The 17,280-nt window shown below is 19.8% G+C and overlaps 1 protein-coding gene across 1 annotated transcript; it reads left to right on the top strand.

Moving 5' to 3' along the window:
* Positions 1–1,137: 1,137 nt before the first annotated feature.
* On the top strand, positions 1,138–8,684 carry LOC107995975 (homeobox protein rough-like). Its single transcript, XM_017053801.3, has 4 exons — positions 1,138–2,127; positions 2,933–3,197; positions 7,086–7,320; positions 8,150–8,684. The coding sequence occupies exons 1-4, from the start codon at positions 1,909–1,911 to the stop codon at positions 8,358–8,360; spliced, it is 930 nt and encodes a 309-aa protein (XP_016909290.1). The 5' UTR covers positions 1,138–1,908; the 3' UTR covers positions 8,361–8,684.
* Positions 8,685–17,280: the final 8,596 nt, after the last annotated feature.

Here is a 17,280-nt window from a genome sequence, read left to right as displayed (position 1 = left end):
ATCAATTAAATAACAATTTTATTTTTATGATAAATATCGATTAAAATTTTTATATTGCTTTTATATTGTTAATGTTATTTAAAAATAAAATAAAAAGTATATCATAATATTATTTATAATACAAATATCTTCATAAAATTATTCTAAATCTCTAAATTTTTTTTCTTACATGGAAAGAATAATATAAAAATTGATGAAACCAGTGATACGTAATTTAAAGAAAGGATAATAACAAAAATTGAACCAATGATACGTGATAAGAATCCGTAAATCTCCCCCTAGGGGTTGAAATCTTCGATTGATGAATGAGAAAAGAATTCCTGCATAGATTGTTCAATGTGCGGTTAGCCGTGAATGTACGAGATATTGCGAGATTAATATTTCATACTTTTCAGAATCATTCATGTCTAATGAAAATGATTATTTACCAAAAATTTATTACGGTAAAATCACACATACGTACAATTTTAATATTTACTTTTAATTTAATTTACTTTATATATTAAACTTTTTAAATTATAGATTTCTGTTTCTATTTTATCTCTAACAAATGTATGAAGATAAAAAATTAATACAAATGCATAATTTTTTAAAAAATAAAAAGATTATTTACAAGAAATTACAAGAAACGATAAATATTTATATAGCAATATTTTTTCTTAGCTTTTCAATAACATATACGTTTTCTTAATTATATTAATGATATCAAAAAATTAACAAGTTGCAAGTGATTATTCATAATATTTCTTTACAATTATACATGAAGTCGAATAATCAGATGATTTTCCATGTAAAGAAAAAAATCAGTTCTTTAAATGATATTCTAAAAGAAATTTTATAAATAATAGAATATTTAAATACATATAAATATGATAAAAAATGAAATGGCGAGAAAAATACAGCAAAATCTATACAATACAAAAAACAAATAATCTAATAGATTTATATATGTATATTAATAATGAAAACATCAATATTAGAAGGAATTTAAGATATTAGTGGCTTCAATCTAAAACTGTTTAACTCATTCATGCTCGTTAATGCGTATCTGAATTTCACGGTGCAATCGTAAATAATAAAGTCTGTTTGAAATGTTTCTCATCCACTGGCCACAAACGTCTGCAGGTGCTCTTTCGCAAAGGGGCGTTACAACGATGACAGCGAAATTATCTGAAACCGAAGGGATGGGGGTGGTACATCCACGCATAGTGGGGAACATTGATAGGGGTAGGGAGATACGAGAGAGCACCCCGAGCATCCCTTCTCTCTATTTTCATACTAACCATGAAGCGAGAGAATGGACGTTGGAGGCAAACTGACTCAGATACGTGTGCAACCTCGTACCGAGTCATTCAGTGGTCTACTTTGAGGTATTTTACACGCAAGTGTCGTTCCAAGTGTTCCGGCAATATCGTCCTAACTAACTTTACTCGTTCACGTGAATGATATCTGTACTTATGTACATATATGTACATACACTTGCGCGTGCGCGCAAACGTGTACTTTCATAAGTTTTCGCATAATTATTCCATTATCTTTAAACGCGTAAAGTTTGATTCTAAGGCGTAACGTCGAAAATAGATGTGTAATTACGTGAATTTGACAAATTTGTTTGCCACGCCTAGGATAGGGAGATTCAAAGTGAGCAGGATTAAAATTTTTGGTTAATTTTTTGCAAATTTTGATTTTCGATAAAGACGAAAGAGTTTCGTGCAAAATGGCAAATTTAACAAGGTCGATCGAGTTGATGAGATATGAGAATAAAACGAAAAACTCAATGCAGAGAATAAAGATGATAATCGTTTAATACGACTTGTTTCCAAACTTTTTTTTTTTTATAATTTGGATATACTTTTTTGTTTTATCCTCGAAGAGGTATCCATAACGGTAGAATTTGATCGAAGCTAAATGTCGACGAAAGCAGAAGGACCATCATCTCCACGACAATTTTTTGCCCGAATTTATGGACATCTTGAAGCGAAAAAAGTTGATGGTACCGAGAAAAATGATGAGAACAGGACTGAACCGAAATCAAGTTTTGAACTTTCCTCGAATATTCTTCTTTACAACAGAAATACGTTAGATGCGGATAATTCGTGCAATTCTTCGAACGATGAAGTTATACAAGTAAGAAGTAGCTTTTCTTGTTTCTTACTTGTCATTATTGTTGATGTTGGTCTTCTAATTCGTAAAAAGTATCAAATTTATAGTCGGTACTATTGATTAATATTTTTAATAATTTTCTTTTTTTCTATTTAAATATGTATGTGAAATTATTTCCAATTATTCATACTAATTTCGAAATATATGGATTGTATTATTTAATAACAATTATAAAACAAATTATCAATTTATTTTATAATATACAATCATTTTCAAAAGTTTCCATACATTATATATACGAAAATCATTTGCGTTAAAATAAAATTCTACGAAATTTCATTGTTAATATGCATACATTTTATAGTTTTTTTTATAATTGGGCATTTTTGAAATGAAAATAATATAAAAAATAAATAAATAAATAAATTAGAAAATTATTTATCCTATTTCAGAAATAATTTATTTTTAAATGTTTGATTGATAATAGAAAATAAAATATAACAAATTCCAAATATAATAAAGTTCCTCATAACTTTATCTTATAATCAAATAATCAAAATGCAAAAGAAAATATATTTAGATCATTTAGATAAAAAAAAATGGTAGAAATAGAAATTCCTACTATAAAAGACCAATATTTTTCTTTGAATTATATTATTATTCAAATAATATCATTTAATATACAAATAAAATTTATAACGATAGAATTATTAAATTCAAAAAATTATTCATTATTTTAAAATTATTTTATTAAATGAATAAAAATTTTTTTATATTTAAAAACACAAAATGAAAATTCATTGTTTTAATGTAATAATCTCATGTTCAGGTAACAGGTATAAAAGAAAAGTCTTCAGAACGGGGCGGAAAACAGAATACCAATGAAACAAATACTTTAATGAACGAGAAAGAAAAGAACTCGAATTTTTTTAATTTAAGATTGCCATTATTTCACGAACTCCATCAATCTAGACCAGCCAATCATCCTGTATTCTTATCTCAAGTTACATATCCGTCTGCGCTTCCACCACATTTTCATAATTTACCATATTTTCCAACTTCGGAACATCATTTGCAAGGATTTTCGGCTTTCTGTAAGTATTACTTTCTCTTTTAATTAATATCATATTTAGAATAAATATCATATATTGGAGTCTTAATTGCTGTTTAACATTCAAAATACCTTAAATGTAATTACTTTAAACTAATCAATTAATATTAAGTATATTGTATAAATACATAATAATCTAAATTATTTAAATTTCTTTTCATATAAAAGATATAATAATACATTCCATGACTTGAAATTTATTTTTGAATCATTGGTACAGAATATGTTATTACTCGTACATGAAATCTTACTCGTACAGGTAAAATCTTATAAATAAGTTTCTAAATTGTGAATATTTAATTTGATATTTTGATGTGACATTTTTATAATAATTCATAACATTTAAAACTATTTTTTTTTAAATTCTAATTATTGCAATAAATCAATAATTATATACATTAATTATATACATTTATTAAAAAAAAAGGTACACCAATAAAATTTTATTTTCTATATTCGATTTATTTTTCCGTGTATAGAATTTATTCTCTTTTGACAAAAATAAAATTTTTATTTTAAAAACATAAAAAAAACAGATTATTTAAATCTAATTTTATGATTAATATATATAAGTATCTTAAATATTTAAATATAAAGAAGTTTTTGTGGTTTTAATATATAAAATTTTTTAATATATGGAATTCATTTTCTTGTTCACGATATTCGAATTAGAGAATGTTATTATAAAAAGCTATAAACAGCTAAATTTTGTATTTACATGTTGTTTTAATTAATTATAAATAAAACTTAATAATCTTTTTTCTATTTTTCATATTATAATCATTTGATCAAATAAAAATAAATCTAAAAACATCAAAATCTAAATTATTCTTAAAAATATTATTATGTGTATATAAATTAAATTGAAAATATTGATTAATTACAGGACACCTTTTATTGATTATGACAAATCATATTTTATACACAATTACTAATTTAAACAATATAATTATGAATTTAATATTGCTTTTCAAAATATCGTGATACACTTTCCGAATGAGGATGTCTTTAAAAGGATTATTTGCTTATATTAATTACCTAAAGTTCAATATTTATATCAACTTTCAATTCCGTAAGTGGAAACGAAAAATAGATGTAAACCGATATAAATATAAAATTTAACGAAATCTAAAATATATGAAGAAGAAACTGTAATCAATCGAACGATTATAAAAATATTCATATTAAATATCATTATTAATTACCATTTAATTTTTATTACATTTAATAAATATTATGCATATATATATACAAGTATAAAAAACATAATTCATTAATCTTTAAATAAAATAAATATCTATGTATATACAATGTAAAATATAGAAATTTATAACATTTGCAACATTCAAATCAGAGAATTGCGGATCAATATCAATGTATATACCTATGCGTTACTGGACATTGTTCAATATGTAGCTATACATACCCTAATCGTTTGTATAAATTTACTGCATTATGTCTTGGCATATATTCTATTCAAACGAAAGGAAAATTTTACAAAATATTTAAAAAAATATATTTGAAGATTCTTAAATTGATAAATTTCTTCTATTGTCCTCGAAGAATATAAAAAATTAAGAATAACACTCAAAATTCCTAATGTTTAAAAAATTTGGATATCCATAAATAATATAAAAATTTAAAATTATTTTTGCGTTATTTACCACTTTTTCGATGAAAAAATCTTAAAATATTTTCTGACATACATAATTGAATTTATAAATAATACGTTAAAATTTCTTCAGATTATCATTACATGACAAACAGAAAATAAAGCAAAGACGGATAATCCAAATTATCCTAACTATCCTTTCAATCGAGATAGAGCGTAAAATCTAGTATAAGATTTTTTGATAAGATATCGAATGATCTATCACCAGATAAATATGGTTTAGGGGTTCTTTTAGTATCCGCTATACCTAAATTATTTGCGCATTAAATACTTCAATTAAAATAAACAATTTTATTTTGCATTTTGAACTTATTATTTACATATAAAATAATTTAATTTATTCATTTTTAATTAAAGATATATATATATATATTCGACATATTTTTTAAATTTAATTTTGTTAAAACAAGCATCCAAATGAAATAATTTTATTTTATTTTCCAATAATTTTTGTATAAAAATAATATTTAGATTTTACGGTTTATATACTATATATATACTATACTATACTATATACTATATATATATATATATATATATATATACATATATATATTATACTCTTTAAGAAAATAGATTATTTTACGGATATATTTGTACACTACAATACATTCGTTATCTATATTGTATTAAATACAAATTTCTTAAAACTTAATTAATTATGTCTTTTTGTTTAAAAGACATAATTAATTATTATTATTATTATTATATTTATTGCTACAACTATAAATATGAAATAGAAGATATTTAAATTTTAAAATATCATATCAAAAAAATATAATAAAGAGTGAAAATTAAGAAATCTAAAAATTAAAGATTTTCGAAAGAATGAAACGTATGATTTTTTAAAATTTAACATCTTTTAAAAATAAAAAACGAAATAAATTTTAAAACTTGATTTGACTTTCTCAGACTGAAATTAAATGATAAACTACACAATTTTACTGACTTCACAATTTGATTAAATACACATTATACACTATATGTCAAAATTTATTGCTATCTATTATTATTATTGAAAATTTGACAATAATAAACAAAAATATTTTCTCTTTCAATTTTCATACGTTTCTTAAAATCGATATAATTTGTCGCTAATATATATAGGTATACATATTTAAACATTTTATTCAGTTTCTGAAGCTTTTCACTGATAAGTGTTATTACAGCAACATGTACAATATAACACAATACAGGTATACGCACACGTTTGAATGGATTTATTCCGCTTCGCTACCTCGTACCGATGTTGTGATGAGATTACTGGACGCAGTTGGCCGCATTTCAATGTGAAATATACCTTGCTATATTTCTGCAAACCCAGTGTTACTCGCCTGCCCCTTAAGCCGTTGTCACGGCAAGGCAGTCCCGAATCACGATCGTGTTAAATGAAAAACAAAAAATAAAAAATAAAAAATAAAAAAATAAAAAAATAAATAAAAACAAAAAGGGAAAATTTAAATGAAGATACAATAATCTGTGAAAATACTGAAATATAAAGTAAGATTTTAAAAGCTTTAATCTTATTTTTTATATTTGTATTAAGAAATATTTTATGAAAAGATTATTTTATAAGGAATCTATAAATAAAGAAATAAATAAATAATGAAATTTAAATAAATTGATAAAAGAAGATACGAATATTAGAGTAAAAGGAAAAAATCGAAATTTTAACCATATTCTTAAAAAATAAATTATAGAAATACTTTAAAAAGTGTCACAAAAATATAAGTACTTAATTATTTTATCATTTTTATTGAAATAAACAATATCATATATTGTATAATCATAATAACATATTTATTATATTTCTTGATATATAAAACATCTAATAATAAGATACTATAAGATACGATAAGATAATAATATTAAATTTTTATTATATTTTAATTTAATATATAATAGTCTTTCTAATAGTCTTTTTAAAATATATAAACACTTTTGTAACTATACATGAATGATTGTAAAATATGTTTGTAAATTTTTTTATTGTTTCATCTAGAATTTTAATTCATCAATAAAACATAAGATTTCGAATTTAAAGTTTCAAAATAAAAATTATTTTAATATTAAAATATGAATATTATGTTATTTATTATAATTTGCAATTGAAAAATCAAAATTTTTATTCTGAGCATAAAATTGTAATATAAATATACTTCAAAATATTATTAATGTTATCTTGTTTACATTGAATAGTAGCTCGCAAAAGAAGAAAAGAAGGAAGACCACGAAGGCAAAGAACAACTTTCAGTGGTGAACAAACATTAAGATTGGAAGTTGAATATCGTAGAGGAGAATATATTTCTAGAGGACGAAGATTTGAACTTGCCACATCTTTACACCTTACAGAAACCCAGATTAAAATTTGGTTTCAAAATCGGCGCGCCAAAGACAAAAGAATAGAGAAGGCACAACTTGATCAATATTATCGGTAATTTAACATGCACTATCAAATTATTATTTAACTTATTTAATTTAATTTTATTTTAAGACTTCAAAGTTCCATTATCGATTTAGCATAAATTAAAATATTTGAAGCAGTAATAATTAAATTTTTAAATAAAATATAAGACAAAATATTTTTATTTTATTATTGTATTATTATATTATATTAAATCATAAACTAAAATAAATATTTACACAATTTCATTTTTTTTAAATTTAGATATATTAAAAAAAATAATATATTTTATATTTCCTTCTTTTCTATCATTTTATATTTTATGCGACAAAAATGTAGCATCTTATAAATATAATTTTTTAATTATTCTTACAAAATTAATATATCTTTTTAATTTTAAACGAATTATATCACACGATATTAATTTGTAAAAGATATTTCAAGAACTGATATAATATCTAAAAACAATGAAACATTCATTTGATTTTATTAACGAAATGTAGTTTTTAGTAATATTCTGCCATTTTATTACTGAATAGTTTCTCAAAACGATTAATTTGCATTTCAATGCTTTCATTCTAATATTATAAATATAATAAATCTTTGATATTTTTTTTAATTATAATATTTATTCGATTTTAAGATAGCCTGATTTGCTATACTTCAATCTATTATTATGAAAATTATTCTATTATTAGAAAAAAAAACTTTCTATTTCAAATATAAGAAATATAAAAATATAAGAAAAATGATTAAGATTAGATATTAAGTGTGATAAAAAGATAGATTATATAAACAGTATAAAAAAATATATATATAATTAATATAAATAAATATATTAGAAATATTATATTTCCAGGAATTTTGCCATTTCTAATGGAATGATAAATTTGCCAATTTATGGTAGAAACGGATTCTGTGAATTTTGTTTTTATAAAAAGACATTTGGATCTACAAATAGTCATTCATGTGCTTCAATGAATTCTGTTACCGGAACTTTTACAAAACAACAATGTAATAAAGATGAAAATGATATAGATAATACATCAAATATACTATTTTCTGCTTGAAATTTGTTAAACACCTGGAATAAGATTTGTTATATTTTATTATAGTCATTTGTATCTGTTTTATCATGTATATTCAATATTAAATTTTTCAGTATTAAATTTGCTAATTATTAGAAAAGAATTGTAAAAAGACTAATGACTAAAGACGAAAAAAAAATTTATGAAAACAGAAAATTTAAAAAACAAATAATTTTAAATGACAATTACATAAACTTGATAAATAATTGAAATATAAGTAAATATATAATAATAAAAAGTGTATAATAAAAATATTGTAACAAATGTAAATATATATTTACTTATATTTAAGTATAATATATCAATTCAAATAATCCTTAAGTATGCATTAAAAAGCTCATTAAAACATGAAGTTTTTATATATTGACAACATATATTGCTATATATTACTAAATTATAATGTAATTGTAATTTCTGATAATAAATAATATTAAAATAGAAAGAGATACTAAATTTACTATTTTCCTTTAAACCAACAAAATCAAAACTTTTTCTATATAAAATAATATTTGATATTATTAAGAAAATGATCATAAAATAAAGATTATTAATTACTAAATTATATTATCCAAACTTGTGTATATATATATATATATAAATTATATATTGTATGAAATTGTACAGCAATAAATAAATTTAATAATTAATACATTTTTATACATATTTTAAGACTTCAAAGTTCCATTATCGATTTAGCATAGATTAAAATATTTGAAGCAGTAATAATTAAATTTTTAAATAAAATATAAGACAAAATATTTTTATTTTATTATTATTATTAAATTATAATTAATAAACGATATGTATATTTTATCCACAAAATATTATCTTTACATAATATAAAGATTTTTATTTATTCTTATATAATACAAAGATGAATACAAATATCCGATTATCAAAATGCATTATTATATATTACATACATAACATTATATTACATTACTCTAATAAAATAAAAATATATATAAATAAAAATTAAAAAAATAAAAAAATTTATCTTAAATAAAAAATTTACTTTTACAACTTTATTTTTATATAAAAATAATATTTTTAAATAATTTCAGTTACATTGCCAGAATTCTAGAAATTGCAATTTATTATAACATATTCTATTAAAATATTTTTTAATTTTTTACATTATGCACTATTTGAGATCAATCAATATAATCGATTTTATTATATACGTTACATTTCGTTTAAACAATCCCATAAAAATCTAAAAATATAATATCAAAATAGAATACATAATTTGGAAATTAAAAAAATTATATAAATTGAATTGTAAAATAAAATTCGAATATATATAATAATACTTATGTAATAATAATGTAATAATTAATTGATTTTGATTTTTGAATTTATTTTCTAAGAATTATTTATTTAAAAAATTATTAGGTAAATTTTTTAATTTTTAAACAGAAATAAATGCTCGTATTTAAAAATTATTATTTATTCAACATAATGTTTACAATAATAATTTCAAAAATAATTTACATATCGAAATTAACAAGAATTTAAAGCTTAATAGATTATGTTATCAATCAAATGATAACCTATAAATAATACACACATCCATACATAAATTTTCATATATTTACACAAAACATAAATGTATAATATATATAAAAAGTTACGAATCCAAGGATAGAGAATTAATACATTCGCAAAATATAAACTCTTTTTGTAAATTATAATTGATTATTATTTAAAATTATATAAAATATATTTTTTTTTGTTTTTAAAGCATTTTTTCTTCATTGTTATTTATCCCATACATTATAACTATAAAAAATTTAAAGTTTAAAAATGTCCATAAAAATATTATGTACTGATTAAATTCCTTACTTAAAAATCTAGTGTAAAATCTTTCATATATATTTATAACAATAAATTAAAAACTGATAATTATTTTTATAATTTCTTTATTTCGAACAGCTGCGAACGTACTAATTTAAAATAAATTTAAAGGATATGAAAAATGACAACCATATATTGAAAAAGAGTTTATTACATTTTTTTTTAAATATATTCAAAATTACATTTGCTGAAAATTAATGTAAATAATTAGCTTCTTATAATACATAATAGTTTTTAAACAACATATTATTTGATATTTGCATTTAGAATGAGAATTAATAAACACATGTGACTATAATAATGCCTAAATAAAATTTATTATTTATTTTCAGGACTTACTTATTTATTTTGTTTTTTAAATAAATTATTTCAGATTTAAAAACATTACTACTATATACATAATTATTATTTTCAAAATAAAATAAGTTATATATTTTTACAAAGTAAAACTTTTTTTAATTTAATTATATTTAAATATAATTAATAATATATTTAATAATTAAATAGTTTTTTAATCTTAAACATAAAATAATATAAAACTATATTTTTAAAATGTAATAAAGAATATAAAATATAGATTGATGAAAACAAAATAAAAAACGATAATATTAAATATATGAAAAATTAAAATTAAAATACAAACTTACAATACTTAACGTTTCATCTTAATAATAAAAAAATAAATCTACTTCTTTTTATAGCAGCTTTCTAAATATATTTATGTATTTTTTTAATAATACTAATTTTCATAGATTATTTTTTTTATTAATTTCTATTCTTCATCAAAATAAATATCTTAATGTATTCTTATTTATATAAAATTTAATTTTTTAATAAATTTTTTCTTTTTATAAAAATATATATGTAAATTTGAAACTTACTAATTGTTGATCCATGATATATTTTCTTTGTACTTTTAATTTAGACTAGTTAATATTAAATTATAAGAAATACATATATAAGAAGTATTTTTTACTTAAAATTAATAAATAAATTGTTTTTTATTTCATATTATATAAGGTTTCTATAAAATTGTGATATAATCAAAAAGAAAGTAAATAAATCAAAAAATTTAATATTTAATTTTTTTCATATAAAACTTCATTTTTTAAAAAATTAAAAGTTCATTGAATAAGAATAGGTTTTGATAGAAACTGCTTTATAAACAATAAGATAAATAATATTATACTAGCTTATCCTTTATAATTTTTATCAAAAAAAAACTGGTTTACGAACAATTTATAATAATTTATAATAAAATCATATATTTATAAATAAAATATATAAATTATATGTACATATTTTATAGCAAGAAATATATAAGTATATAATAAGCTATTATCAATCTAATATCTTATCGATCATACTCAACAATAATGATATAAATATAAAGATAAAAAACTAGTAACTAATTTTGATAAATATCTTATAAATTATTATTGGCAATTTGTCATAAATATCATTAATTTTAATTTTTTTTAATTTATTTAAAAATTTAACATTGAACAGGGATTTTTAAAAAGGCAATTGCATTTCGAAATCTCTTCTCAAATAATTCGGGATCAATTTGTTTTCTACTTGATAATAAATTTAATTATCTGACTTAGTAAAATATACTATTAAAAAGTATATTAATTCGTCTAATAAAAATTAATTTTTCAATATAATAGAATTTTACCACGATTTATGAGGATAAATCGAAAAAATTATGAAAAATTTATTAAATCAATAGCATAGAACAAAACAATAACTTCTTTATTAGATTTATTAAAGAGATTAGATTTATTAAACTTATTTTTTTATAGAACAACTTTTGTTTATGAAATAAAGAAAAAAAATAAAATATTTAATTTTATATTTTCAAATTATATTTAATCTCTTTTGCGATATTATAAAATACCTTATATATTATTCATATATATCTATAAATTTTATAAAATTTAAAATTAATAAGATGATTCATTATTCTAATTTTAAAAATTTACATTATTTAATAAAAAATACTTCTTTATATTTCATAGTATGACTATAAATGTTAGTAATATCATATATTCTAACTTTTGCAATATTTTTTGTAGATATATAGTGCATAATGGCTATATATCATACTTTAAATCCCACCTGCCTATAAAAAATTTATATTTATTTTATATATTTATATGAATTATTACCTATTGAATTTTATTACCTATTACCTTTTGAATTTTTTAATTTATAATTTATTTGTTATAAAATTTACGAAAATAATCTTGAAAATATTAAAAACTAACATATCATAAATATGTATATTATTTTTTATGTTAAAGAAGCAATCGACTTCAACTTACCTCCTATGACGAGTGACAATGGTAGCTGTGACACGGAGCGCTCTGAGAGTACCAGCCCAAATGGTAAACCAGAAATTAATGAAAACGAAAGATAGCAGTTAATATACAAGTAAAATAAAAGTAATTACTATCTCCTGCTTATATAATTTATATTTAAGCCATAATAGATTTTTAATATTTAAACAATTATATTTTTTTAAATATATTAATATAATAAAATCATAATAAAATTCTTCTATTTCTGACATTTTATACTGGCGATAATATTTCATTATAAATAAAATATTTAAATATAATATAACTATAAAATATTAAATTTAGAAATTATTAGAAAAAATCATTTTAGGATAACGTAATATGTTAACTTAAAAAGGCTACATACATCCAGATGGGGTCAAAAATGTTTACTTAATATAATTAAATATTATTATTATTACATTATTATTATTATTATACGATATTTAGAATTTAAGATGCTCTTACAAAATTCTACATTGCATTTAAAATGAAATTATGATTGTAATGCAATATATTACTGCTCATAAATCTTCAATTTTTAATAATAATAATAAAACTCTAATATTTTGAAAACATAATGAAATTTTAAATCATCATCTCATTTTTCATCATATATATATATTTAATATATTTATATAATAATAAAACAAATTATTTTAAATTATTTAAAAAATTTATTTATAAAATTATTTATAAATCTGGAATAAATACAATTGAGAATATTTGAAATGAGAATAAAAAAATAATTTTCTACAAAAAAATTAATTGTTTCAATATTAAAAATAGCAGAAATCATAATTAAAAAATGTGATGGAAATTTCAGTGATAAAAATAAAATTTTTAAAAATATTTTTTTTCTTAATATTCTTTAATAAATAAAATTAAATCTTTTCTCTACTTTCAACAATTATTTTATTTTTTTTTGAATTCAAATATAAATACTATAACTGATTTAAGATTTATGAACAAGAATATAAATAAACTAAATTTAAATAAGTTTCTTTCAAAACAATATATTTGAGAAAAATAGAAATATTTAATATAATAAATTCAATCAATCATTCTGCAATGAATTAACTATTCTCCAATATAAAATTGTCTTTATATATATATATATATATTATATATATATATATCTTAATTATTTTCATTATTAAAAAAATATAATATAAAATTTTTCCTTTTAAATCTTAGTAAATCGTAAAATCCTTCCTTGGAAATAAGCTTTATTTTAATTTTATTTTTTATAAGAATTTATGATAAAATATGTGTAAATATTAATCTTTTGAATAAAAGATTTATAAAAATAATTTTAGAAATAAATACTTTTTGTCCCCTTTAGATGTGCTTAGCCCTTTAATAAATAAAATAAATAAATAAATAAAAAAGAAAAAAACAAAAAGAATGACACATTCTAACATAAGATATGTTTATAAATGAAGATTGATTTTCAAAAAATATAATTAGAGCATTATTTCAATTAATTATGTTTAATTGTAAACTATAGCAATATTCATAATATTCATTTCCATATATACAATTTTTATAATTTTTCCCACCAATTTATAATTTTAATATTAAAAAAAATATTTTATAATTTTATTAATTATATTTTAAATATAAGTGTATGTATATATGTATACATAAAACATAATACATGATTTATAAGATAAAGCAAAACTTGATAATAGTATGCGAATGACATTCTATTTAACTATTTATTTCGCGATTTCTTTCATTAACAGAAATAATTAAGTTAACAGCATAATCTAATAGAAATATTAAAAAATATTAATATCATGCACAATCTGTCATTTAAAATCCCTATGTCTAAACAAATGAATCTAATATTCCTACCTGTGGTTGTATAACAGAAGCTAGCAAGAAGCCTAGCAAAGTCTAGCCTTGCTGCGTAGTTCAGAATCCCTTTGTTCTGCTACCTGCCCGTTTTAAGTTTCTTCCTTCATTTTCAGTCTTCTAACTTTCGATACTAGATACATGCTAGATAATAAATCTAACTAGGAATATTTTTAAGTACTGAAAATATGTTATGCTCAGAAAGCATAACATACCTATTTAACTGCTTATTTCATTACCTATTAATCAAGTTAAATTTTCTATATAATAAAAAGAAAAAGAATTTGTTATTAAACCTAATAAAGAATATAATTTCAAACTAGGTCAAATGAATGTATATATATATATATATTAATATATATTAACTCAAAATTAATTATATAATAAAATTTGAAAATATATAAAAATATCAGTGTTGTGCAACATTTGAATAAATACAATTTATGAAAGATATAATATAATATTATAAAAAATACGATATTAAAATATAAAGAAAAATTGTTTGCAAAAATTAATTTTTTTCTCTTTAATACTGAAAATACTATAAAAATATTAAATATAATATTAAAATATTAGTTTAAAAAAAAATAATCTAAATATTTAGTGTTACTTATAATAATTATTTTTAAAAAAAAATTTATAATATTTTTTAAAATTTTTACTTCTTTATATTTTTTGGAAAAATATTAAACAATTTTTTAATATTATTTATTTATTTTATAAACTTTCATAAAACATTATCTTGGAACAAAATTATTTATTAAATTAAACTTACTTGTAAATAACTAAATAATTAGAATAAAAATAGATTTTAGATGTTTCTATTTATTTTATTAATTTCAATAAAAGTAGCATTAAAACTAAGAAATAATAATTTAAAATACATATTTATTGCTACTTTGCACAACACTGATTAAATATTTTATTTTTCTAAGAGGAATATAAACAAATTAATTTCGAACTAAAGTGTATCTATTAAAAATATATACACTTCTATTTTTTACTATATTTGATATATGATAAAGACAAAAATTATTAATGAACTTACAATTAAAAAATGATTATAAAATAATTAATTTCTTAAGTTAATATAAGCTTTTATTAAAAATTCCATAAATTTTTAATGATATTTAATTATCATTTATTATGTGAGATAAACAAAAATTTTTAGAAATTTAGTATTATTCTTTCTGGTATATATGTAATTTAAAGAAATAGAAGTCTATATATAAAATATAAAATTGAATATATCTTTTCATTCATAGACTCATGTATGTTAAATGTTATAAAAATTACACAAAATTGATCAAAGAGATTTTTTATATGTACAAATTGTTTAATACTGTGAATACATATAAATATAAAGCCCTTAATTGTGCTTTCATTGACTACACAGACAGAAAATACAAGAATGCTTTCTATACATAATATTTGAAATTTTCCAGTATTATTTATATATAATAATCAAATATACCCTTATCTAACTATACTTCCCTATTCCTTTAACTGATACATCTTCTTGTACTTTTTACTTATCCTATGCTATGGACATTTTATTTATTTTCGTAAATTAAAAAGTGACGTGGAAGGTTCTGGTCATTTTTATTAACTAACTCTTAAAACATTACAACTTAAATAATTAATTAATCTAGGTAACCTACAAAAATGCTAACTGATATTCATATACCTGGTTCTTTTGCAAACTCATTAATTTCATTTTGTATTAACATTTTTCTCATGCAATTTCCCTTTTATCCTGAGATGTTTAGTCTATATAAGAACCACCTTGCTTATTATGAAACAGATCATCAACATATCAAAACCTAGATTCTTACATATACCGCTATATTGATATATTTCATTAAATTAGAGAAACAATCGTGCTCTCCAATATCTAAAATCCTAGATCTGTAGTCACTTTCAAAGATGTTACACAATAATAAGTATAATAAAATGTTACAAAGTTTAATATTTGGATGGCACGGATGTATCCCTAGCCATAGTAACTGAATAATCAAATTAATCCATATCTTTTTTACTAACAATGACGATAATTACACGTTAATAATTGTTTCTTTTTCAGGGGATATTATATGTGCCAAACAATGAGTTCAGACACAATCTAGAAAGTTGTGATGCAATATTTTCACATAAATAGTTGAATATAGATATATGCAATAGGTGCTAAATACCAAAAGAAATACAAGTAAAAGCCTCCCTCACTGTGATCTATTAAGATGACGCTTCTCTGTCCTGTATCCTGATTGTCCTGCCTGGTCTTGTCTCTAGCCTTATAGCCCTGCCTGCTCCAATACTAAACAGTACAGAAGTACTGGCGACTAGAAGACAAGTAGTAGGTTCACCTGAGGTTCAAAAGTCATAAATCTATTAGTTAAGATGATTGAAAATACTCAAATTGTAAGAATCTATAGATTTTGAGCTAAAAATTAAATATTATATAATTATTTACTATAATTTACTATCATCTTAAGAATGTTTTTTTAAAACATTTGTTCTTATGATTGCATACAATACTATATATTATTATTTTTTAAATTAAAATAAGAATAATATAACTAAAAAAACAATTCATTGCTCTACTATTAAATATAAAATTTTGCACACTTAAGATATTATAATGAATTATAATAATTAATAAAATATATAGTAAATTAATAATTCCATATAATATTGCAAAACTATTTTACTTTTTAATTTTTTATCAAAATAAAATGAAACTCTACTGAAATAACTAAGTCATATACAAAATATGTATATATATATATATAAATATGCATATAAAAAAATTTTAATTAAATATCTGAATACTTAGCAATAAATAT

The sequence above is a fragment of the Apis cerana genome, linkage group LG9 (genome assembly GCF_029169275.1).
Source record: "Apis cerana isolate GH-2021 linkage group LG9, AcerK_1.0, whole genome shotgun sequence".
NCBI classification, from domain to species: domain Eukaryota; kingdom Metazoa; phylum Arthropoda; class Insecta; order Hymenoptera; family Apidae; genus Apis; species Apis cerana.
Note: the sequence above shows the minus strand (reverse complement) of the source record. Positions and strands in the feature narration are given on the sequence as shown.